This window comes from Gouania willdenowi, chromosome 9, assembly GCF_900634775.1.
Source record: "Gouania willdenowi chromosome 9, fGouWil2.1, whole genome shotgun sequence".
Taxonomy (NCBI): Eukaryota; Metazoa; Chordata; class Actinopteri; order Blenniiformes; family Gobiesocidae; genus Gouania; species Gouania willdenowi.
In genome coordinates, this window is record NC_041052.1 from 25,662,032 (window position 1) to 25,689,761 (window position 27,730).

The 27,730-nt window shown below is 38.6% G+C and overlaps 1 protein-coding gene across 1 annotated transcript in view; it reads right to left on the minus strand.

Moving 5' to 3' along the window:
- LOC114469500 (transmembrane protein 132D) overlaps positions 1-27,517 on the minus strand; it is a 41,300-nt gene extending 13,783 nt beyond the window's left edge. The window contains 4 exon segments of the mRNA XM_028457046.1: positions 8,506-8,643; positions 18,341-19,211; positions 25,490-25,661; positions 27,458-27,517. Of these exon segments, the coding sequence (XP_028312847.1) occupies positions 8,506-8,643; positions 18,341-19,211; positions 25,490-25,661; positions 27,458-27,517 (1,241 nt within the window).
- Positions 27,518-27,730: the final 213 nt, after the last annotated feature.

A 27,730-nucleotide genomic window follows, 5' to 3' on the forward strand; every position in this document is an offset into this window, starting at 1 on the left:
GTGATTTCATCCTGGCTGCGTGCACGCTCAAATATAACCAAGCAACTTAGGTCACAATTGAGGAATAATTCTAATATCTCCACACAGGTGTGCCTGTTGGGAACTATACTGAAAGAGTAACTAAACCCCAAACCCACATTTTTATGCTGAATACAAATGTATTTGTGTATTAAGTAGTGCTATTTATTAATACTAGTCCCACTCTTCACATTTTAGTAAAAGAATTCGAATTTTGAGTATTTAGTTTTAAAATGTTACTAGCCTCTAAGGGTTGAATGCCAGCTATTACAAATCAATTTAGCTATTGGCGAAACGAATTCGTTAGATTCCCCTACGTCATCACTTTCACTGTTGGCCCCTCCTATAAAAGCTGAGAGGAGGGAAGAGGGTTATATTGTATAACATTTGTTTTGATGTCTCACTATGAGATATATGCCTCCGCGGGGGGTGGATGCTCCACCCTGAGGAACAGATATAGGTCCACTCCGTGCGGTTCTCCTGTCCTGATCGGTACGGTGCTGCCCTGCGGTCTGGTGTAGTGCAATAAGCTTGTCTGCAATACGGCAGTTACAACATCCCATTGTGAGACATCAAAATGAATGTTATGAAAGAGAACTATAGGTTATTTATATAACCCCCGGTTCTCTGAGTAATATGAGTGAGATGTCTCACAAAGACAACCGTTCTTGCGCGCCTGAGTGAAAAGAGGTTTGCTTATTGAATGTCAATGTATTCTCCACCCATTCTACTTATACTAGGTGGGACTAGCTGTCACGAATGAATAAATGTCAACAGCCAATCAGGTTAGCTTTATGAGAAGGGCTTCTGTGATATGACGAGGAGGCGTATATCTCATAGTGAGACATCTCATTCATATGACTCAGAGAACCGGGGTTATAAAGACCTATAGTTTCCTCCAATCACAAACCTTAGTGAGTATTTATTGACAGCCTAAATGAGGAAGTCCACTGTGTTCCGTGTGAAGTAGCCCCCTGCAGCGGTGATGTTTTTGACTCTGTGCTTCTATAAAGAGCAGATTCTGTGCTAATCAGAGGGCTCATCTACTATATGCTATGAGTGTATTCCCGTCTGTCTCTGTCTGTGCACGGACGTGTGTGTGCGTCTTAACGCTCTGTGTGCGAGGTGGTGGGAGAGCAGCGCAGTTTGCCCCTGAGTGGGGTCTGTAAGGCTGTGTGTAAGCTTCACGTTGTGAGTGTGTGCCTGTAGTTGTAGTGACAAAGCTCAGCTTAGGAACTTGCGTGTACAGACACATCACTGTGTGCATTACCATCTGTCTCTGCGTACAGCAGTGTGGGCGTGTCTTACTGCTACAACAGTAACGCCCATAATCAAGGCATTTTTTTAATTTCCCTCCTAGTGGCAGGTCAGCAGAAAGCAGGGGTTTAGTTACTCTTTCAGAGTATTTGCTGATCCATTGTGCTGTCTTCCGGATTCTTTCCGTCTTGGTTATGCTGTGGTTTTCTTTCGGTTTTTTGTGTTGGTTTGGTTTTCACTCATTTGTTTTTAATAAATACTTTTTGATTTGGGGTCACTCTATGGCACACTGGTGTGCATCGCTGTCTCTTAGTGCAAAGATTGTGGGTCCAAGACCCATTGTTGTTCCCCAAACGTGTCTCTGTCAAGCCATGTGATGGACTGGCATCTGAACCAGGGGGTTTGTTCTGCCTTACGCCCAATGTCTGCTGGGATAGTGTTTTTAATACCAAATGTCAGCAAGGAGACCATGGAGGTTTAGACCAACATAGAGACAAAATAGGCAAAAATGTCCAGCTTAAGTCTTAATCCTAATGTAAGGAGGATTGAAGCCTCTGTAATCTTAATGAAATGCAAAACCCTCCATGATACTGCTGATATTGATATGATGTACATTTGATTTAGTCTCCAATTGGTTTTCTTTTAATAACTTTTCGTACAGATCATCAGTGTTGGGAACATTACTTAAAAAAGTAATTAGTTATAGTTACTACTTGTTCCAAAAAGTTACTGAATTACTCTATAATAAAAGTAACTCATTACCAAGGAAAGTAACTATTTGCGTTACTGTTAAAACAAAAAAAAAGTTGCTCTATGTCAAATAATTCAGATTTTTTTTTAGATGCGTGTGTTGTTATGAGGTGCTTCATTAAATTTGAGTTGCTTACAACAGATGTGGACAAAGTCTTCTCTCCTGGATATAATGAACACTTCACATACACGTTCTTACCTTTGACCACAATTAATTTAAAGTAGTGTTTGTATCGCCACCTTAAAAATGACAACTTTTTATCAGACTGCTCCACGCTCACCATCTCTGCTGATTCATCAAATCTGTAGTGTGTGTGTGTGTGTGTTTGTTGGCACATGAGTAAAAACACTGGCTCTGATTGGCTACCATGAAACATGACGCAGCCTTAGCCAATCATAATCGCCCACCTTGTTTTGGGTATGAAGCCAGGGATGCTTTCAGATAACAGTTTATTTAATCAATGCATGTAACGCGACGTATTTAACGTTCAGTAACGTTAACCGCGTTGTAACGGCATAAAAAGTAATTAGTCAGGTTACTCAAAAACAAACGCCGTTACTTTAAACGCTGTTATTCCAAACACTGCAGATCATACATTACAAAGTTCATCTCAAATAAATGTATTTATTTCCTAACACGAGATACAGAAATAATACATTGATTGACACCTAAAATGCATCAACCAGGCTCTACTCAAATGCAATGTGTAATGGAGAGGTGAAAGAGCATTGCATGGATTCTGGTTTTATTCTTATTATTATACTTTGAATCTGAAAGAACTAGGAGAAAAAAGCAGAAAAAGGCTGAGATATTAAGCACAAAATTTATGGTGACATGTTTTGAATTTTGCCCCATGGAAAGTGAGCACACACATTTCTAAAGCAGGGCTATGATTCCAGCATATCTGACAAGACACAGCCTACGACTGATTTTTCGACTCTGGACAGAGCTCTGCGTCCATGGGCACTTTCACCAGCCAGACTTAAAAAAGAATAAATCAAAATTCCTCTTTTCTCACCTTTTTTTGGAGTTGCTTGTGGTGTTAGATGAATAAAAGGTTAAGCCAGGACAGTATCATCCTCTATCCATAAAAAAGTTTTGCCTCTGTAGCCTTTGTAACTTATAATGGTCTCTCAGAGATGCCAGCTTGGACAAAGTGTCCTTACTATGAATTACATTTTCTCCCATGGCCCAAGTTTGTGTCTTTCGTCTATTCTTTGCATTGTATTGAACAATGGTAGATATATTGGTGCACAAAAACTAAATATACATGCACATGAGCACATGGACATTATCGAACCACGGCTGCGTGCATGTGTTATAGATCTGTCAGAGTTTGCAGACAGAGTAATTCCTCTATGCCGGAGAGAGGCTGCACATCTGAAGATTTGTGCTCTAAGTCAAAATGGGGGAAACTACAAACATGGTTTTACTAATCCTCCATTAAATTTCAGTCACAACAGAGCACTCCATTATATCTGCCCTTATTAAGAACAACAATTTCGTGTAATATCATAATTTGAACATATTGCTCCGAGATCTGGCATTAAAAGATAATAATCACACACCGATTAAGTATCACTATAAGATAGGAACATAAACGTGTGTATATCCTCTTAAGTCTGCATTAACACAGATATTCATATGTACTGTACATGCCTAACATCCTTTGGAGGCTTGCGGGGTTATGACATTTCAACTACTTGTTTACAGCCAGTTGTGTATGAGTAAGAACCTGGGGTTTAACATAAAGATCATCTGCAACGGAGGATGAAAGGGCTTAAGTGTATAGATAAAGCAAAAACTGTTGGTGCTCACTGAATGCAGGAGGGTAGAAAGTCTGTCAAAACCCCTCCAGTTTTATGATCGCTCTGGGGGTCGAATAGGATTAGGTCCAAAACAGTGTTTTGAAAAATAAAGAATGTTATATATGTGATAATCCATATCACATTGGAGAAAATACATTTGTACTTCTTTTTACTATTGCTAATATTTATCTGTACTAGGGTTAAAAAAAAAAAAAAAAACACATTTATTTTTAGAAATTGTTTTTACACTTTACTGCAAATGCTATTATGCCTAATGCACATAAATTTGCTTTGCATGCATTGCTGCTCTAAAGGATAGATACAACCATGCATAATGTTTCATTAAATCTCAATGGTCCTACGTCTTGGGGTTAATTGGGGTTCAAATGTTGGATCTGACAATCTAAAAGCATAAAATCCATCTCTGAATAGAAGTTGCACATCAGACATGTGGTTGAATGGCTAATACAACTATTCATTGTCACCATTAATTTAAACCCCTTGCCTTGTCCTTAAATGACATCGGGAGGTTGACATCTGTGCTGTGTGTGAGTAGAGTTCTCCACTAGAACTAACTAGATCATATTTGGAGCATGAATTTTTATTTCCCTTGGGATTAGTTGAATAAAGCTGGTGATCTGTTTTTTTCCTTTGCTCTTATCGTGTCAAATATTTAATTTGTTCAGTACTTTAGTTATTAAGGAAATGTATTCTTACAAATCTAAGTGTGTCAATAGCATCAGCTGACCTACTTTGTGTATTGTTTTATGAGTAAATGCTCCCTACAGTTTAAAAGGTCACAACAGTTATTCTTGTTCAGCATCAGCACTACAGTCAGGGGTGGATTCACTAAGATCTGAAATAAAGGGTGGTGAACCAGGTGCGTCCCTAAATCCTTTGGTGACCCAGTTTCCTCACCTAGTGCGCGTGAGCAGAAGTGGTGGAGACCGCCTAATTTAAATGAGCGTTTTGCTCGTACAATGTGGAGAGGTGAGTGCACAGAAGCACATGATGACATTTGAGGAAGTTAAATTGGAGGCAGATGGACTTCTCTGTCTGCTGCACAAACATTTAATAATGTAGAAAACTAAATAAACAAATAAAACTGTTAATCATAGTTTTCCCCCTAATTTAATGTGGCTGCTCCGTCAGGTTCTGTAACTTTGCTCTGATCAGTCCATGAAAAATAGGCAGATTTGGACAGAAACCGTCCTATTGATCTGCCATTGATCTGAGTTAATACAGCAACACAGTCTGTCAATTAGTCAGTACCATTTGAAGATGATCTGTTGACCATCATCCAGAAGATCTGGCACCTGAGTAGTCATGCATGCACTTATTTGTGAATATTGTGCCATCGCTTTGTTAATTACGCATGCTGCTCAGATGATTCTGGCCTGACGCTCTTGCCATCAACACGACGCAAGTTGTTACGGTCAAAACATGGAGAGAAAGACACAGGAGCTCATCGGAGCGACATCCATGGATCTCTCCATCTATCCAGCATCCTCTCTGCACCGAAGCCACTGGACTCCAGACGCGCCGCCGCAGGTGCACGTCCAGCTTTTTCTCCCTCTCTTTCACACACACTTTACTCTGTATTTTATTATTCAAGTGGCTGTTAATATTGACTATTGTTTTATTAGGGGGCCAAGCCCGTGGGGCCTGGGGATCGTTCCCAGGACCAGTGGTGTTGGGAAACCAATTGTAATTGTTCTGATTTTTATTATAGTATTTCCTATGTATTTCCTATTTTTATTTTTCCGCTGGGAAAAGCGGTGCTTCAGGCTAAACCATGCAAGGGAGGGTGGTGCAATTTGGAGGGCTGGTCCAGACCCCTCAGCTTACCTCGAACGCAAAAACTCACATATGTCCGCCAAAAGGTGCCACTGTAACCAAGGTCAACGCGTTTTGGCCTATAATACCCACACCGTATGTCACACATTCAATATCCTCATATTCACAGATTAACTGAATAGCACTGAATCACCTGGGCTAGGCCCCGCCCGGGCCCCGCTCATTTCCGCCTATAATTGTGTTTAGCGCAAAATTGCAATTGGAAAACCATATCTTGAAGTTAATCGCGATTGGTTAAAGTGGGTGGGGCTTATTACAACATAAACAACAAATATTTATTTCAGCTGAAGTATTATGTTGAGGGCTGTGAAATTTACAGGGTGTATATGTAGAAGAGCATACAGAACACCCATGCCAAAAAGTGCGCCACTAGGTGGCGCTATAATGGGTGCAACTGCATTTTGGCCTGTAACTTTCACATTTTAAATCACACCTTCATAAACTTTATAACTACATACTCAATGAATACAGTCGCATCTTGACTGTATTGACCACATCTGAAATAGGCCATGCCCACTCCTAAATAGCACTGAATCACTTGGGCTGGACTACGCCAATTACTATTACAACACTGCAAATGACACGTTGGCCTGTGTCCTGACGCTCGCCCCAAGCCGGTCATCCTTTGTGACGTACTTCCATGGGCTCCGCAAAACCTGGGGGCCGAGTTGCGCTGGAAGGCTTGGCCCCCTTTCATAACTGCCTGCAGTTTTTAGTTGAAATTATTTTCTTATACTAGAAAGGTTAACTGGACCATTTTTTTCCATCTCCGCTGTGTTTATTCAGTGCAGCTCATCTCTGCGTGTCTGTTTGCACCTGCTTGTCAGTCGTACTATCTTCAGTGCATAAAACAATCACCGCAAACAGTTCCTGGTTTGATGAATTACATTACGCCCGCTGCATTAATTTATTTGTATGTCCTCCCATTTTTTTGCTCGCCTTGTGAAATCTGCCTACTATACATATTCATGAGAGGGAAACACCCTAAATGAATTGAGGGCGCATTGTGACGTGCAGCAACCCACACTCCTGATTCCCTAGAGTTTGTACGGATTATTAGCGCGTGGAGTGATGTTTGCACACGTTTTAATACCCCTAAACCTTTAGTGTATACAAGACTGCTTTTATTCTAGTTTTTGAATTGGCAAAGTTATGCATGTTTTTTTAATTATCATTTAATTTACTACGACTACTGTTGAAGGCAGGGAACTTTAAAAATTTTTTGACAAGTAAAACACCATTTTTTTCTGAACACCTTTAAAAAAAAATTAATAATTATTCACAATAGTAACTTCTTTGATACAGACACCAATAGGGTTGGGTACCAAGATGCAGTGCACGTATAGCACTGGTTTCAGCGTAAACAGTAGTAACTGGACAGAATAATTATTTTATTATGTTTTTTTTTGTTTGTTTGTTTTTAATATGCCCTTTTTGGGTAATTTATTTGGAATTCAATAAAAGCTGCATTTGGGTTTCTTTCTTTTTTTTAAATCATAATTTGTGGAAAATGAGAGTTGACTGTTACAATGGTGTGACTTCTGTTGCCCTGCTGTGATATTCTCTATTACCAGGTAAAAACTGCTCTATTAGAGACATTGTTGGTGAAATGGCTTACCGAAGGACACAATGACAGATACCACTAGAGCAACTCTCAGCCCATTGTGGCACCTGGGATTCTCAGTGGTCTCCTATCCAAATACTAACCAGACCTGGCTTTGCTTAGCTTCCGAGATCTGGCAATGACAGGCAGGTATTGCCACAGAGGTGATGTTGGTTGTTACTGCACTAAATTTGCACTAATGCAGGAATGTTGTATGTTTGTTGGTAATTTAATTCACTTTTAACTCATTCAGTGCCAGCCATTTTCAAAATTTCTACCCCCTCAATGCCAGCCGTTTTAGAGCATTTTGACTAATATTTAAAGACCCACAGAATATTTTTTCCTTTAACAATTTGATATCTGAAACCAGATTCTGAAAGACTAGTCTCTACTTTCATCAGGAGAAAAAAAACAGATTTTAGCTTATTTTGTTCTTCCATAATCAGCAGTTGAATAGAGGTAAGTTTCATACAAATCGCCAGTTTGTGTCAAAAAGCTGAGAAAAATGGCTTTTTCTGAAAAAACTTATTAGTGACTTTGAAGCATTTTTTTATTTTTTTTTTGCTTTAGGGACACCTCAACATTGGTTTCCTTCTATAAAACTACAAAAAACAACACAGAGACTGGGCTGTTGATGGCAACATTATTATTATTATGCTATCTATGTCAGAGTTGAATGGATTTCTTACTGTATTATGCCATCCTCCAAGTCTCTCCCCCATCATTCTCCACACACGCAACTTCCTCCTTCTCCCGGACATGCCGGGTCTCACCACTTGCCCTGTTTTTTTTATCGTTTTATCTCACCATCGCGACACTCTCAATTGTCCGCTTAGGTTCCACACATGCTCTGGTTGAGTGTACACTTCTGTGAGCACTCGACCAGGTGCACTCTTGTGTCTCAAACTCTTGTGTCTCGTAAACCCTCTGAGCTCTGCCCAACACGGGGGATCTCTCATCCAAAGGTGCGCTGCTGCCACCTACATATCACCAGTTGGTCACTACATCATGGTACAAGTTAGATATTCACCGGAGAGCTTTGTCACACTGTCTCCTAGCAACCCCAGCCAAAAAACACAATTCACGTCTATAGACGGGAACGGCACTCAATGAGTTAATGGAACTGAGTTCAATTGGAGAAAGCTGTCGTGACAAATAGAGCCACATAAATAAGCCTCAGTGGTAATTGAAGGTAAGACAAACAAACTTGCCTTTTTCCAGGTATGGGAGCCTTCCTCTGACAAATAACTGCGATGGCGCCGTCTCCACCCATATCCAGAGTAATGTCCCACAGCAGAGAATTACTGGGTGTCGCCGTTCGAAAGGTCACACCTTTCTTTACTGTTGCTCTGAAAAACCAGAAAGGAAAAGGTCACAACTCTGGTGAAACATTTCATATGAACAATGAGTGGAATTTAGAGCGTTTGAATTGTATTTCTCAGGTTTAAATGATTTTAACCCTTGTGTTGTGTACCAAATTTGGCCAATAGTTTATAAAAAAAATTCCTGAAAATTATTCAACATTTGGTCAGACTGACACAAGATTCCATGACTTTGTTCACAAAGGTGATATTAACACACAAAATAAATTGCATTAATTTGCACATTTTGTCTGGCTTTTATTCAAGTAGCTAATGGCTTTTTTGAGGCCTTTCTCGCAGTTCACAATAGCAGTTCATTATGCTGTTGAGTCAGGTTCTTGATTCCATATTTGGTCCTCGCACTGGTGAAGGGAAAAAAGCCCAGGTAACTTTTATTGAGGATGAGTGAGAGCAATAGCACCCCCTTTCTCTTATTTCTGAATCCAAGTACCCCCTTTTGTCTGACTACAATATTTTGCTTAGAAAACTATTTACTATTTAAAAACAACTATAGCGCACAATGATGGAATGAACGAGTGATAACACACATTTTGAAGAATCTCATTTTCTAAATAAGTGGAAAGAAAAAGTATTTAGTGCAGCGGTTCCCAACCTTTTTTGAACCGTGACCCCAAAGACATTTTTTTTCCGAGAATTTATTTTTGACCATGTTTGAGCTAGGATAGTTTTTTTTTTTTTTTAACTACATTTTAGTTTAGTTTATTTAAGTTTTTCAGGAATTTTAGGCAACCCCATTTAAACTCCAGGCCACCCTACATTGGGTCCCCAAGGTTGAAAAACACTGATTTAGTGCCTGTTGAATAGATTTATTTCTATAATTTTGATCATTTCGAGGCATCTCATGCCTGGGGTGAAACAAGACTGATACTTTATTTGTTAAATTTCCAGTCTCTCTCTCTCTTTCTCAAGTACCCCCTGTAGTGCCATCAAGTACCCTTAGGGGTACACGTACCCCCATTTGAGAAACACTGGATTAGACGACCAGGTGTCAATCGCTGAGGATGACACAAAATATAACACAGACTATGAAATAACAGACAAAGAGGGATCTTGTGATGAAGAGGACGGCCACGCTGAGGCTACTGTCACATTCAAATCCAGGAATGTGAAGATATCCTGGTCTTCATCTTCACCGGAAAGCCATGGCAGGCTCTCAGCTGCAAATGTCATCAGCGCCTCCAAGATATGCCGTGTCCCAGATTGATGACATCAAATCGTGCTTTGAACTGTTGCTGAGTCCATTGAAGCCATTGTTGTGAACATGTCCAACTTGGAGGGGGAAACAGATTTACAAAAACAACTGAAAAGAAAACACATAAATAAAAGCTAAAAATGAATCCACCAACAATTTGTGGGATACAGAGTTTAGTCTTGTATAATTTCCTTTGCACACAAGTCAAATGTTTTCATTGACTTTCGACTAGGACAGAAAAGGTGTTGCATGGATTGTGTCAAAACCTAAAAGAAATGTCCTTGATACTTAAGTAGACTATGATAAACAGTACACTTTGTTTCACCTGGTTATTTCTTGTAGCCAAAATAATTATTTTTTGTCAAACTTGATTTCAAAGGGTATGGGCTCAGATCAGTGAGTAGTGATAAATGTTTTAAGTTTAAGTTCACGTTAAAATGAAGATGACACGTAGTTAAATCCAGTATGAGTAAACACGTATTACTTTCACTGACAAAGTCATCACTCTGACGTTTAGATGTTCTTCTCTCACATCCATTAATATTGCAGCATTTCTTCATTTCTCACTGTGACCTCTGATGAATTACCAATTAAAAAAAAAAAAATACACTAATTATTAAAACAGCAGAGGAGATTTAGAATTGCATAGTAAAGTGTCAAAGTAGCAGTATCCTGGCTGTACCATATAAAATACAATAAAAAACATAAAGGTAACTTCTAAATTATGTATTATATACAGTTTATTTTATACAACAAACTAAATCAGTAGCTCAACAATAGTGCTTTGAAAATTAATAGTCCTTCAGTATTTCATGTAATTTATATAACTTGATAGACAATAATTATTATAAAACATATGCATCGATTATAGATCCTCCCACTCTAACCCAGTACCCTGTACACACAGCGGACTGGATTCCAATTTGTAAAGTATTCACTCTGCAGCTTTAGTGACTTCCCCAGTGGACTCTGTCTGAATAAGCAGCTTCTAGTCGGTCATGTGTTAATCAGATATTCTCCTGTAGGAATAGCAGAAAGTTGGAGATGCATGCTGACAAACACAATCTGCTGCAAACATATAGAAATACTTTTTTTTAATTCCATTTTAATTTGTATACTGCTTTTCTCCTGCATGGGAGAGCTATAAATTCAAGTAACGATCACTGTTGACTAAAATATCAAATATAAATTTAAACATTTACATTTTTGATAGCATTGACCATATGAGTTTACAGCTGGGACAGAGCCAGGTTAATAAAAGTATGTCAGATAAACATTGTGTTGTATTTAGTATTCATTTGCATGCAAATGTGCATTTTATCTCAGAATCTTTGGGGAAAACACCAGTTTTGAGCGCATTATGGCTCCCAGGAGGAAGTGTAATCTGTGATTGATGCATTGCAATCTTCTTCTGCTTTGGCTTTGGTTTTACTCTCCATGATCATACAGGAAAGAAGAAGACACATTTTCCCTTCCGTGGTTTCATATTGGATTTTTTTAGACAGTAATTGTGAGCACTAAATTCTGACAATATCAAACAAGTAATAGAAAGAACAGATGAATAGAAAATTACTTCTTGTTCTGAGTTAAACCACAATCCAGTAGAGCTCAGTTGTTTCATTTCACTGTAACTGGGTGTGGTTCTTCTGAGGATAATTGCGCTGCAGGTTTTAAGAGCGAGAAAAAAGTCGTATTCAAAAGGTCACACTTAGAACACGATAAAGGGTCTTTTTCTATAAAGTGTTTAATCTTTTGCCATTATGACCCTGGAGATTGTCTATTTTATTTTCAGCTGCTTTCACCCTTGAAGCAAAGGGCTAAAGTGTGAAGTCATCAAGTGCTTTAGCCAGGACTGCAGCCAGCCGAAAACCCACAGTCATCAAAAGCCTAAATGGGATATTTTTTCTTAACTATTGCCTCGCTGTCAATTTAAACACAGACACCTTATCTCAGGATTTACACCAAACATATAAATTGAGAGCTGTGGGTTAACAAAACACCTCATATTCTGAGTGGTGCAGGAGGCTGTGAGGCTGTCCTGTCTCCTTGTTAGTGTCACAAGTGAAACTACCTGCAGTGCACATGAGCAAAGATTGCAGGGAAAAGACAGAAATCACTTCATTGATGTCCTTTAGTGTGTCCACAGGGCTGCACAGTCAAACACAGAAAGGAGAAACACTTTGTTTGGTTCCACTTGGTCAGTTCTGAAGAACAGCAAATGGAACTAAGGATGTTTTCATAAATAGATAGATAGTAATAGACATCATTTTATACAACTAACAACCAAACATTTTTATCAATTCGAAAACTGTGATTTTGACCTTGTAAACTGGCATGTTCAACGTGATGGGGTTAAAAAAACAGGCTTAATCTAGTAATGGCCCTATGAAAAACTGCTGTGCACTGAGCTGACTCCGGCAGAGTTTTACTAATAAGAAGCAACAGTAACAAGAAGACTTATCTAAAGCTCTTTTTAACTGTCTGAGTTCATGTTACATTAAAAACAAAAATCCCCTGGGACTGGAAGCAGCGTTTTTTTATTGGGAGCATTTAGGAATAGAAACCAGTGTCCACGCTTTCAGTTAGCAGACCCTGAGGAGGCACTGGGGCACTGTAGATGGATGGGTGTGGAGACCGAAGCCGACAGTGTAAAAGAAAAAGTGACTCCCAGGTGCTGCACCTGCCATCAATCTCACTTCTGACCTGGCGCTGCATGAGTGGCACTATTACTTCACCTTTTGACAATCTCTTCATTCCCGAACACAAACAGTCCAGTGTAGGAAGGTGCACAGATAGCCAGAGGTGCACGCACACATTCTACTTTGGTTTCCCGTGATTTTCATTTGCGAGTTCCCTGGCATCATTTGTGGCATGCAGTACGATTTAATTGTTTATTTACTGGTTACCATAGCAAACAGAAGCAATCCAAGGCTGTGAACAAACACTGATTACAATCTAACTCCAGAACAGATCAACTGCATCCTCTGCAGAGATGAAAGTCATGGATTACATGTGCTCACGACACTGTAATTAAGTTGCTTTTTGTACTTTTTTGAGTATATTTCTAAATCAGTAATTGTACTTGTACTTAAGAATGTTTAAAAAGAAGTAATTAATTACATTTCTACACCCAACCGTTACTGAGTAAATGATTGTGTTTTGTGGTTATTTCCATTACATGGTCTGGGTCAGCAGTTCATGAAGTTACATTAAAGAATAATATAATCCATATGTTCTTAGTCGTGCCATTTTTGATCAACTCTTAAGCCACATTCTGGGGTTCAGGTTGGGTTTCTACCGACTATGTTGTGACCCTACATGGCACTGTTTAGAGTTCATAATTTTAGCTATACTTTATACTATATACTACACTTGTACTTTAATTGATTGATTTATTTATTTTTTTAATTTTACATTTTGATAAACCTTTTACTTTAAACAGATGCCTTTGTTGAAAATAAATTAAGTGTACAAAATTTTGTCTCTTCCTTTTTAAGTTTATACATGAGATGTTTACTGTTTGCAAAGGAATGGTAGCAAGATTTATAACCAAAAATAAACGTGGGGGGTGAAAGTAACTGTAACTTTCAGTACTATTTAATTGAGCTACTTTTTACTTGGACATGAGTATTTTATGTATGACTTACTTGTACTTGAGTAGAATTTTAATCAAGTAACAGTACTTCTACTTGAGTAGGATATATCAGTACTCTCTACGCCTCTGAGTCTCAAGCCCAACAAGCACTGATACATTCCTCCACTGGAGCTACTTTGTAAAAATGTGTTTCCATCCCACGCTCCATAGGTGCGTTCAACCCTTGAACTCCAGTGTAATTACAAACAGATGCAGTTGTTAATTATGCAAGCAAACATCCACCAGTTAGCCAGTTTGATCACCAGTGACATGCTTATTGTACTTATGGAGCAGTTTGGGGTTGTTGGGGAAACGCTCATGCCAATACTTTTGCCAGATGGCACGCGCCAGCGCACTAAAAACGGATGTGCAATCCCAATTAGTCACACAGATGAATGATTGGACTCACTGACAGTGTCCTGTTGGTACATACGCTCAGTGTTAATTTATTGTCACAATGAAACAAAACTAGAAGACAATGATACATGGCTTTGTCTCATCACTGACTTTTAATAACTACCCAGAAGACAAGTAAAATCGAGGCTCATATTTTACGCCGCTCAGCTCCTAAGGGAAATTCTAATTGCCTTTGTCGTGACCATGGTGCCGTAATGCTTCATCTATGACCTTTATAGTAAAAACGGTAGCATCATTTAACTGAAACGAACAGGTGTGGCTTGTCTTTTTCTCAATTGACAATGAAAACATACACATCACTAGGTTGACTTAAGCTGACAACATCAATAACAGGTTCATCATGCTGATGAGGAGGTGTCAGGCAAAGCTTAATGGGACATTCAGAGAGTGATAAAGCACACAGACAGCTGGTGGGGACAGGATGCACAGCGCTAGTTCATTTGTCGATAAGTGAGCAGCACTGACAATGTGATTTGAAGGTAGAGAAAGTATACCATGTGCAGACTCCTATTTGGTCACCCTTAGATGTATGGAGTAGTTTAAAAGTTGATGCATGACATTGTTTCTAAATGGGATTGCATACTGAGAAAGAAGTGACAGCTGTGAGTAGAGAACAAGGGGAAAAAGAAAAGGGTCATGTTTAGGATTGAGAGAAAGGTCTTTGGAAGGACAAAAAAACAAACAAATTAGGCAGTTTTACTTCTCCCTAACTTTTTTATTTTACGTTGTTTCATGGGAATTTTTGTGAATTAAAGCAGCAATGATTAAAAGCGACAAGTTGAAGTGAGGGATCAAGATTTCACTGCCACAGCTTATAAAAGGGAGAGAGAGAGAGAGCAAAAAAACCCACTGGATAATTCAAATGCATGGCTTAACCTTTTGAAATATGTGCAGGCAGTGTAATGTTTCTCATTCAGTCTGTGAAAAATGGGATGAAAACCTTTTTTTTTTTTTCCCTCGCTAGTGTACCAAAAAGAAAAGAGAAAACAGAAAATTCAGCAACCTCGTGATGCAGGCACAAGGTCAGTTCTCAATTCAGTGGATGCACTGGTATAGTTCTGATACATTGTAAGTGAAAAAAAAAGAGCAAACCTTTATCTTCCTCTAAACATGGAACTCTGGAAGAAACAACAGGATTTAGGTAGCATCTCATGGATTTCAGACTTTTTATACGACATTAATTTTTTAATGAAAAAAATGGTGCAGCTTTAATTTATGAAAATACTGAGTAATAATGATAATAATTAATAATAAAACCAAAATGGCACACTGGGTCCAAGCCTACATGTTGAGAACCACTGATATAGACCACAAAGCATGCATTGTGATCAACTGCTTAAAAACACAGCTATTTTCACTGCACATAATTGTATGGTGGAAAATAACAATGAAATACATATTAATAATATGCTAAGACAAACCAAATGAACTGGACAACTAGGAAGAGGCATTACATGCTTCTTGACAGACCATTACTCTGGTAAAGAGGAGAAAAGATGTGGATGCTTGTGGAATAATAAATGCAGAAAATGGGTTTTAATCAGATGAGCACAAATCTCTGCTTGTCTGTTTTGACAGTTAAACTCAACAAATGTGACTTTGCTGCAGTGTGCCTGTGTTTGATCTCAGCCTGGAGGATAATAACAAAAGGCTGGAGCCACAGAAGACCACGGAAGTCCTCAATAGAAGGTTGTATGCTTTTCATTTAAAGTCACTCAACCCAAATTACAAAGAAAAACTGTTATATGCAGCCCTTCCTAGTAGGAATTAGAGGTGATTTAGAAGCTACAAATGCAATAAAAAAGCAAATTAAAATGCACACTTTTGCAAGTGGACATGTTTTACAAAACGATGATGTAGTGATTACATAAGGAAGTGTGCCAATCAGTTATTTGTACAGTGAAATTCACACACAGGGTAACTCAATGTGCTTTACATTGTTAAAAGGAAAACATTCAACCAGAAATTATACAAAAAAAATATCTAAACAGAGCTAAATTAAAGACATGAAGATCATTTGTCTTCAAATTGACAAGAGTCAGAACTGATCTGGGCAAAAGGGCCATTAAATTTTCTTTCCCCGTCTAGCTGGAACGATGTGCAGTAGGACTTATAACATCTTATAACTCTGGGGGAATTCAATAACTTCTAAGGAAGTGGATGACACACAACTGAGTGATAAAACCCTGGATTGATGTTTTAGAGTAACATCCGTCCGTTATTTCGTTGGAGTAAATATGACGAGCCAAGAACATGGTATACTGTACAAATGCTTACTGCCCAAGTATTGAGGAAAATTATTAGCGCTAAAGGGCTGAAAGTTGACATAAATGACTCCAAAAACATTCCTTACACAAATTTAACTTGAGATCATTGAAAATGTACTCATGTGATGGGTTTCTTTTCCCTTAAGTTACATCACTTTAAAAAAAGCTACTATCAAATGGACAATTTGAGATAAAAACACAACAGGCCTTCCAGAGGTCTATTATTAATATGTATTTGTGTTCTGCTGTATTTTCCATTTTGGTAAAGAAAAAGAAAATGTGTATTAGTGACTGGGCACTGGTTTCGGAGCAAAATACAAGTCTATCTGAGAGTAAAATTAGCCTTCAATTACCGAGGATGTCAAAGAGACCTCTAGTGAAATAACCATTTTATTTTTTTTACGCAGCTCTCCAAATGTTCCGTTTTGGTCCTCCTGCACAGGAAAATGAGAACAGAGTCTCAAATTAAATTGAGCTATGTGAGTAATCCCTGTGATCTTTTATACATTTTACAGGTGTGCACTAATACAGCACTGATCCCATGCCCATCCTTTAAAATAGCAACATAATGAGTTGCTGGCTTTATTTCATTAAATTTGATCCATGTCAACCTTGATGACTGCCACTTTTCAAACTGCTTCTAATGTCATCAGGCTGTGCTCACTCAGATAATCTAGCTCATTACATTCTAACATAGTGAGTCATCATAATCATTTCAAAGTGAATTTTCGATCACATTATTTTTCACATTATATTCATTCATACATCAGGTGAAATCTAATTTCCAGGAATATTTTTTTGCTCATTTATTCACAGCAGAAGATTGGAGTAAGGAATAAGGAAAATGCCAATATTCTGTTTGCAAATATAAATGCTAAAGGTTAACCCACTTGAAGTCCAAAGTGTATCTACACTGGAAGAAATTGTCATGAAACTTAGTAATTTACTGAAAAATGTACATTATATTATTTATAATAATAGTATGTACTGAATTACAGTACTTTGCTGTATTTTCTTGATTTCTCATATTTTTATACTGTTATTTTACTTTAAACTAACTTACTGTTCATTACATTATAATACGAGAATACTGATTTATATTTTGGAGTTTTCAAAATGCTTTCGCAGGGTATCCACAATGCAGTTTTTCCCCCACAATAAGATTACACTGAGTTTCACTATAATCTCTGTCATTTTCTATGAATTATGCCCATTTACTATATTGATTTTTAAATTTTAATGAGATATTCTATACAACTAACACTAAATGATTTAATTAGCTAACACGCAGCAAAAACAAATCAATGGAAAAGGAGCAACTTAGAGAAAGCAAACAACCAATTATGTAACCCAAGAAGAAAAAATAACCAACAGAAACACCATCCATCCATTCATCCATTTTCTGACCCGCTTGCTCCTTTTTACAGGGTTGCGGCGGTCTGCTGGTGCCTATCTCCAGCTCTCATTGAGCGCTAGGACACCTATATTTACATAATTAATCATGATCAAATCATAATTACATTAATAAACTAACAATTCAAATTCTGTAAGCAAAAAGTGGGGAACAGCCATGCTGAATGCAACGTGCTGTAAATATTTGTTGGCAGCCCTCACACATAACATGAACGTTGTCCATTCACTACATCCTGAGCTCACGATACTCAACCTAACATAGTTCTGCTGTTGCCATAGTTCAGAAATAATAAAATAATTATGACAAAGCAAGCAAACATTATCAGAAAGATCAAATTAATTCCATCCAATCTTGTGATGTGCCTGTAACATGCAGGATTAAATGGAAAATCCTCAAAGTGAAAACGGGAATAACCTCATGTTCTTAATGAGTTTTGAAGTTTCTGATGCCTCTGCTGGTCATTTCTAAATCCCTCCCAGAATGCAACAGTATTTCCAGTATATTCCAGTTTTTTGTTTGTTTAGTTGATTTGGAAAATTAAAAGCTGTCGAATTTTCTTCATAATGCATTTTTTTCCCTTTTTTTCTAAAAGTAAGTATGGTGGCTTAATTTGACTCTTTTTTTGACTTATCATATTAAGCTCATTTAGTGATTATATTATACTTTTTAAGTCAGTAAAATCTTAGATCTGAGCAAGTCATTATAATAATCCAAGAAAAGCAACATAGAGTGATATTTACCTGAGAGTGAAGTTGGTCAGTTGAGCGGAACTAGCCATGAGTATGTAGAAAGTAGCGATGTCAGTTTTTTTCAGTGGTTTGGAGGATGTTCGTATGACAATGGCATTGCCAAGTTTGAGCCGAGACAGTGTTGCCATCCCTTTAGGAACCTGCAGGAGACGCACGCTGCTGATCCTCTGCATTGATGTTACTGGGACGTATTGTTTCTGTGAGCCCCCCCATCGACTTCCATCCACAGAGTCACACTTCCCCTTGACTTTGGGCTGAGCCTGGTAGTACAGCTCCACGGGGTTCCCTGAGGAGGGATCTTGTCTCTCCCTGCTTGTGCCCTCTAACCCCGGAGCGAACCAGCTGGGAGCCGGATCCAGCTCAGCCATGCAGGTTCCTCTCTCCCCTCCCAGGGCACAGGATCCTCTTACTTCCTGGGTTTGCCAAAAACCATACACTGTCACACATGGTAGTTCATCCACAGCTGCTTCCCGCCTGCTCCACTCTCTGCCAGCCACGTAGAAGAGGACACGCACTTTGGGTTTGGATGAAAAAACTTTGGGTGTCAGCACGAAGGCCTGGATTTTCCAGTTAAAGGTAAAGACATCCGGGGCGTTAAAGAGCTGCACGGACTGAACCAGGTCTTCAGGCACAAGCTTCTCTGTGGAAAAGGTGCCATAGCTGGCGTTGACAACTGGCTGGCGGCTAGCTTTTAAAATAACAAAGGGCTGCGTGTGGCTCTGCATGCTTGAGTTCCTCATAAAGTCCTGCCCTGCCTCCTTGAGAAAGAAGTAGTCAGCATCCTGCACCTCATAGCTGACCGGCAAGAAGACAGGGAAAGGCACGGAGCTCCTCCTGTCAGTCACCTCTTTACTGCTCAAATCTGCAACGTAAAGACAAAAAATTACCGTTGGCTTGTTCCTCTAGGAACCTCTGCTAACATTATTAAGAAATAAAGAAGATAGGGAAATAAATATCTCCTCTTCTCCTTTGAGATTATAGTGCAGGTCTGATTCAAAGAAGTTCAGACATAAAAGATAAAGTCACTAATAAGGTCATCAAAGTGCATGCCGATGAGGACTATATTTAAATTACTGCTGCAAAGTAAAAGTGATTAGATGAGGATTAGATCTAACTTATTAGGGTCCTAATCTGACAAATCATAACACAAACTATTTGTTTTAATTATTTAAGCTTTAATAAGATCCATCCTTAGTCTCTTCACAGGCAGGCGGACTTCATTTTTGTGTGCTGCAAAGAGCCCAGGAGGCATCGTTTCTATTGTACAGTCTGATCTAATCCTTAATTAATTAATATAGTATTTAATTTATCTTGCTCTGCTAGAGCCGATCCCAGCAAGCCGAGGGCACAATAAGGGATGAACACTGTACAGGGCACCATAGACCAATACTGGGATAACAAACACACATGTACACATGCACGGATGCGCACAGACACACACACACAATACACTTTTGTTCATGTTACTAAATCGCCAGTATTTTTATATAAATTGTTGGCATTAATAAAACTTTGCTTCTCGTGTCTATATTATGATTATACAGAGTTAGGAGGATGACAATAATTTACTTAACAAGGACAAATATGGACAGTACATAGAAGATTTCACTGGGTTTATTTTAAAACAATAACATATTAAGTGGGCAAATTTTCTGTATGTCTAATCCAGCATGCAAAGCCATTTTTTACATACCGCAATTGAGGTTTGCTCACACTAAAAAAAGTAGAGTAAGTCTGTCTAAATGTAGATGTTGTTTATATGCTTAATCTCTAAAAACCACAGTCATTCAGTACATGAACACCCTCACAAAACAGTCACTTTAATGTTTTCTGCCATTCGCCTTAAACAAAGACCAACCTCAAAGCCCAAGCACCCTTTGCTGAAAGATTATCGAAGCATTGGTACATTATGTCATATCTCCAGTCAAGTTCAATACTGTAGTACAATAGAGTCTGGGAATCTATTGCACTGCTTGCCATGCGCCCTCACAATAATCCATAAAACATCCTTTGAAGGTCTAAGGCAGTGCTTTGTGACCACTGTGCCATGGCACCCCAGTGCGCTTTGTGAGGTAGTCCGGTATGCTGCTGGAAAATGTCCAATTGAAACTTTTAAACCTCAAATGATTTGTGTTGTTGATCATCTGGGCTGAGTCACTGCTAACAGCAGCTCATTAACATGATATGTTTAGCATTGTGTAGCTGAGAAAAATGCTGTGAATTAGTTTTTCCACATTTATTTTCATAAGCATTTTCAACAGCAGAATGTGCACCTGGAATATGCACAGCTTACTTTACATTACTGTGCTAGATTACTGTTTTAATTTTGGAGCAGCTGTTTTGTGCTTTATATTCATATTATTTATGGTTGTTTTATAGCAGTTGATCAACAGTGGATTATTATATTATTACATCACTAATATGAAGCTGTATGGACACAAATGACCCAAAATAAATAATACATTCTTTAATTCTAAGTAACTCAAATGTAACTTTTTCCAGTAACGCATTACTTTTTGGTGTCAGTAATCAAAACAGTAACTGAGTTACTTTGTTAATGAAGTAACTAGTAACGGTAACTAGTTACTTTTTTTCAGTAACTAGCACAACACTGGCTGTGATCACATATTGTCAAACCCAATTCCAAACCGGCCGCCATGTTCAGACCCAATAATATGGTGGTTCAGGAGCTGGGATGTAGGTTTGGTTCATAAACTATACAGTATATATATGTGGTTTGCCACCCTGAACTACAGTGTCAAAGGGCGGGTCTTTGACAAGTGAACCAACAAACAAGTCATTCAGGATAGCTTTGCCTTCATGTAAACAGGCTAAGGTTTTGCTCTAGGTAAGTAAATAGTTGCTTTTTAAATCTAATTCATCAACCTTTAAATAATGGTGTGCCATGGAATTTCATTTATTTGTGTTAAAAATGTGCTGCGCTGCAAAACACTGTACTGAGGCACAATTTTTACAACTCAAATGCCAAGAAACACTGCTGACCAACCTGATGTTTAGTTTGACAGCGTGTGCACACAGAAAACAGTTTCAACCCAACAAACTCTTGTGCTAAAAATTGCTTGTAGCTAAAAATTGGAGCTAATATTTCCATTTTATTTAGTTTGGTTGCTTTTTTACACTTTTTTTTTTTTTCATGTTTTTCTTTTGTGGCGTAACAATGCAGTCCAGTCTGCAGTTTATTTTTTTTTCCCGTAAAAGTTCATCACTCACATATCTAGTTGATGATCTGCTAATACTGTACGGACAGAAAAGGTGGGATTCAATATGTCTGGCACAAGGTTAAAATCAGCCATCAAAAATGAGGATTAAAATGGCTTTTCAGATTGTCCTTAGGCAGATCCTCTGCAGACAAACACACACCGTGCTACCACGGTATCTCATTATATATGGTGACAAACTGAGACCATGGCACGTTTTACTGCAAAAACTACAAATTGTTACAAATTATTAAACATCATAAAATAAAAAAGTGTGTATTCATGACACACTCATTTTTACACGAGCAAAGGAAAACCTTTTATTTCTGCAGAATCAAATCAGCAGCATTAATGTTCTCTGATCTGTTGGAAAAAGCATGAGTGTTTGCAGGTTCACCAGGCCATCATGTGTCCTTCTTTCACATCCTTTTTGATAGAATTATGAAGATTACAGTGGTTGACCTGAGTGTGCACTGTTTATCTGGTGGCTAATTGCCCAGCTTGGTGAAAAAAACGCCAATGTTTACTCTGGAGATTATATTAAAATGGATGTAGCAGCACTAAGCACAACATTCCACAGTAAAACCAGATTTATCACCAAATGAAACAGAAAGCGTGTTAACGACTTGTAAAAATCCCTAAAACCCCAAAATATACACCTGGGTAGCACATTTTTGTAAAATGATGTGAAGTATCACATTCTCTGGTTGGAATTATGTATTATGTATTGTGATTTATATACATCAGGCTTGTCAGGACTGTCCGTCAAAAGCATCTCGTCTGTCAGGGTGTTTTCTGCTGTTTATCTGCACTCATTCACCTGAGCAAAGAGCGTGTCAGGATGGTCTGACAGTTCACACAGCAGTGACTACTATCCTCTACATGTCACATGTACATGTTATGGCAGCCCAGCAGCGCTCAAACAGTGACGACATCATCTCTTTCTCTCTCTGTACACCCAGACAGGAGCCCTGGTTATGTTGGCTGAGTGGGCGACACGCTGCCTCACGCTGGAGGCTTGGTATTTGGGATGTCCTGGCTTAGCCTACCAGCTACCACAGTGACAGATGTGCTGTTTAATACCACAGTTGGCAGCAGCTGCACTTGGAGTGAATATAAACTGGCTCAGTGTCTCCAGGAGGGAAAGTGCATTGCCAGTGTGGCTACAAAGTTCGTCACAGGCAAGCTCATTCCTCTGTGGTTCAGTTTGCTGGGTCATCTTCTGCCTCGCGCTGTTGTCTCGCATGCTTTTTATCTAATACAACCCAAAGGAGGTCAACGAAATGAAACACACCTGCGGTGCCATCTATTCAAATCTGTACTTTCAGACTCTGCACGTGCTGCTCTTTTATCACAGGCTAACATTTGAGGTACTTAAAAGAAAGAAAAAAAGCCAATGTGAGCAGAAAGTTAGTTAATGATAAGAGTCCATCAACACACAGATCAACATATAAGTGCAAATCTTCTGCAACAGCTGTTCCAACCTCTCAAATCAGTCTGATGTGAACTCCTTTTCCTTCTTGGCTGAGTCAAAAAACATCAGTGTTGCCATGCAGATTTCCCCACAGACTTTAAAAGCCACCTTGTTAGACTGCTACTCTTGCAGACCAGACATGTTCAACACTATTGCATCTCCTGTGTATGTGGGTTAAGTGTTTTCAAACATAAGAATCTCTTTATGTCTCTTTATTTTAGTGTTAATCTTATCAAATCTAATCTGATCTGCTCCATCCCAAAGTGCAGTGTGCATTTAATGTAATTTAACACAGTGGATTTTTTTTTTACCTTACAAGGTGATTGAAATGTGTTGATGTGTTTTCACACAGTACAGCAGTCTTTAAATAGGACACTGGCCTCAATGATTGTATGAGTCAAATAAAGATAAAAATAAGACTGTTCATGAAACTTAAACACAAGCTTTTTTAAAATGCATGCACGACAGTCGGATGTAGTATTTTTAAGTTTATTTTGGACCCACTTTTGAAATAGTAGTGTAGGAGTTTGTTTTAATGAGGCTGTAAAAATATATTTAGCTGGAATGTATTCTGCCTTTTATGTAATCAACTGCAAAACTTATATTTTTAAGGTCACAAAACTTTGTTCATAAAAATAGTCCATCAATATGAGTTTTAATTAAAATGATTTTCCAATGAGCTGCCTTCACGCTGAGGTTTGATAGTGGCTTCATTAAAACATGTTCTCTTTGGCTTGTCAGCAAACTACTAATCTGTGCTTTTCTTTGTTATTGACTGTAATCAATCGTTGTATCTTTCCCATTAAGAGTGACTAAACCTGCCACCAATGTGAATCCTGATGTGCGCTAATGGCTTTTGCCATATGTGCAAAGCAGATTTCCAAGGTGAGATGTTTCCCAGTAGCATCACCCTCTGTGATGACATACGGGACTTGGAAATTAAAAGCCATGTTTTTGTCTCTTTTGTGGTAATGATGAGGGTTTGCAAAGCAATGTTTGGGCTACACGCTGGTTACAGATTTGCTGTAATAGACATTTTTGCAAGAAATCGATGCTAATAGCAACTGTTCAACTAGAGGACTACAGGATAGAATGAAAATCTTTTCTAATCGACACTTACCAGGTACTCACAGTGACATATGGGCTTAAGAATGCTTGTTGTATCCTGGTGCTATTTATTTATTTATAGTTTTCTATTGACGAAATGCTGCTAAAAATCTGATGAGTTTGATCCAGAACAATCTTGCAAACATCATGAAAATATTTTCACCTTTTCTTGTCTTGACCCCCAAAAGTTTCAGAACCCTTAATTTGGAGCATATGTGCCAAAAGGGCCTCTTGCAAACCTTAATCTAAACATTTGTATTTTTATTGGATGAAACTTGGTTTCATCCAATAAAAATAGATGAACCAACTTGAACTCTAATGGTTTATTAGGCATGTAGACACAGTTTACTTTGTGCAATCCTTTTAAGGTCAGAATTTCTCAAATTCAGCACTTAACAAAGTCAACAGCACTCCCTTTAACTTAGTCACAGCATCATAATCTCACATTCTCCCACTATGTCACACAGATAGTACAACACGATGATGCAGTAGTGATCATATAGCTTGCAATGTTCTGAAATGCTGGGCGTGGGAAGATCAGGAGGGACAGGGAACAACACCAAGGAATGCTAAACCCTACACTGAGAGGGAGGACAAGGTTATTATCTAATGAAACCCTATAGTCACTTGAAAAGTCTATTTTATGTCAAATTGTTTAATTCCATTTATCTCATTACATCCTGAAATAACAGTGCAATTATTTTTATTAATATGATTTTAATAAATACCCCTGATGTCTTTATTTGTCTGATGTCTGCTTACTTTCTCTTTGTTCTGTCCTCTTAATATTTCTATTTCTTTTGTTGGATCTCATAAGTTTGTGTGTTTCACCTTCATCCCAGAGTAAAGTCGTTGTAATGTTTGAACTTAACTTGGATATAAAGTTAATCATTATTATGATTTACATCTCTATACATATGCATAAAAATAGACTACACGTCCTTGCTGACATCCATGGAAAACAATGCTTCCCAAGAGAGGGACAATAAATCTCAAAAGCAACCATGTCTTTTCATTTGAAATGAAATGTTATTTTTGAATGAATACAAATCATATCTTCATTTCAGGTGCGCTAAAGGGCTTTATCGTTGTGGAACAATGAGGACGTTTATTCATTATTTAGATTTCAGAGAGATGTTCATAACGAGCACCAGATGGAAAGTTCTGGAGTACACATTTGTGTATAATTAAATAATGGGCATAAACAGTTCATGCATACGTGCTGCGTTCCCACGAGGTTTGAAGTGAATTATTTCTACTTTGGCATGCTTCGGTCTTTATAGTCCAACTCTCACGGTTATTTTACATGTTACAACATTTACTTATTCCCAGGTCACTTACCTTGTGTGAGAGATACTGCAATCGTTGCAAAGACAACATGTAAGATCCTCCAGGTCTGCCAGTAAAAGCTCATTTTGGCACCGCTGCGGTTCCAAGCAGCTACCCAGTGTCCCTGTGCTCGGATTTTAGTTTCAGCAGCAGCCCATTCCCCCCATCTCTGCTGTTTCCACGCCTAACATCATCACACCTGTGGGGGTAAAAGTTATAGGTAACTGCGGTCCCGGTCGCCGCGCATGGACCGCTTCTTTCCGTAGATCTCCGAGCTACGCGTAAAAGTTGTGCGTAACGGTGCTGGAGCTGTCCGTCCTGGAGATGGTGTGAGTTGTGTAATTATCTCCACGCCACGTTCAAATGTGAGTCGGTTCCTTTGATCTGACGGTGAATCCGTGTCTGCGATGCGAAACGGTGGTTAGCAGATCACCGAGTGTCTTGTGCGCAATCCTCAGGGCACTAAACTCATCATCTGTCACTGTTCATCCGCTCAGGAAGTCACGTCCACTGTGCAGCTGGTAGGATTAACCATGCGTTGGTTTGCAACGCAACATAAGAAGAAGAGAAAAAAAGGTGGCTTTTAGTTAACCGATTATTCTGCCTCAGTGAGCAAATTCACATTCAGTGCAGTTGCTTTAGGAGAGATCAGAGAACTATGGCTGAGATTAAAAACAACATCAAACTGGTACAACAGCACAGGAAGAAACAGGGATGCTGAATTCAGACGTTAACTACTGTATATTCCTCAGAAATGTGACACTTTATTGTAAAAGAGATGGCTTTGAATCCTATCACTGTTTATAATTCAGTTATTTATTTCTTTTATGGTAGTTTATCCTCCTCCCTCAAAAAGAAAAAGAAAATATTTCAAGACGTCTTGAAGCTCAGTGATTCCATTTCACGTTTCTCTCAAGCTTTGCAAAAATAATCCAAATATTTTAGGATGCAGCTGAGAATTTGTCCCAAATCACTACCTCCAGCCTCTGTCTGTAAACAACCAAATAAGACGGATGAACCTACTGACTGTATTGATATTTCACTTTCTGCTCAGCCCAAAATCAATTAATACTTAAAAGACAATCTGGGCTCTATTTTCTAAAAGAGTCGTGAACACAGGTCATTGCTAATTTGTAATCAGACCAGCTGTGTGAAATGGGTTCCCTACTGTCCGTTCATAGGTGTGATTTATAATGTACCACATTGTAAATCAGCTGCTCTCTTAACCCATCCTTTGACCTGTCAGGCACTTCACCTGCTAAGAGGGCTTCTGAAGGGCAAACAATAATGTACGTCTCACAAGGAACGTAGCACATTTTACCTGGTTGACAAACACACATGCCTTTCTTTTATGGTGTCTCGTTTATTTCAAATTGCCACATTTTTCTGGAACAATTGAGATTCAGGAAACTAGCTTAAATATATAACATTCAAAGAGATCTGAGAGAACAGTTTATCAGCTGTGGGTGTTTTGGATCTGCTGTGGCTCAGGTCATTCACACCCTCTCACAAGCTGTTATCACACAAACTACAACCCAAACCTCATCACCATTAATATTTAAGGTTTTTCAGCTCCTACTACTGGGGATCTCAGCAGTATCTGTTGGCAGGAGACCACCAGCATTAAAGCTCAGAGGAGAAAGCATAAAATGTACATTTTCATTACAAAATAGAAAGCCTGGATGCTGATTGATCTATAGCCCACGTACCCTTCAAATTCACTTAAAAAGAAAGCCTGCTTCTTAACATGGAGGTACTTAACACTCCATGTTAAGTACAGTGTTAAGGTACTTAACACTGACGCTGATCTCAAAGCTGGTCTGGAACCAAATACATACGTGGTCATTTTAACAGCAAAGTTCAATTTAGTCTTCATTTGTCTCTGCATTTCCCTATTTTCCTTGAGGGGCAGCTGTGGGCTGCCACTTCTGAGGGCCCCGGGGTCTCTCAGGGTCCCATAGTGGGGATGTCCATGTTTACCCACTGCTGAATGGGTCCTCCATCCCACACAGCACAAGGCCACCATTCCTCTTCAGCCATGCTACTTCCCCCCCCTGTTTAAAAATAACCAGAAATTAGACAAACATAGTTTTGTTTAATCATATTTATATTGTTTTCAGGGAAATGTAATGCATTTTACTCATAGTCTTAATTGCCCTGCCTTTGTTTGCATTAAGTCATCATCAGGTGGTTTTTTTAATTTATTTTTTAATCACAAATCAGGCTCTGCCTTAAGTTTTGATATTTTTGTTC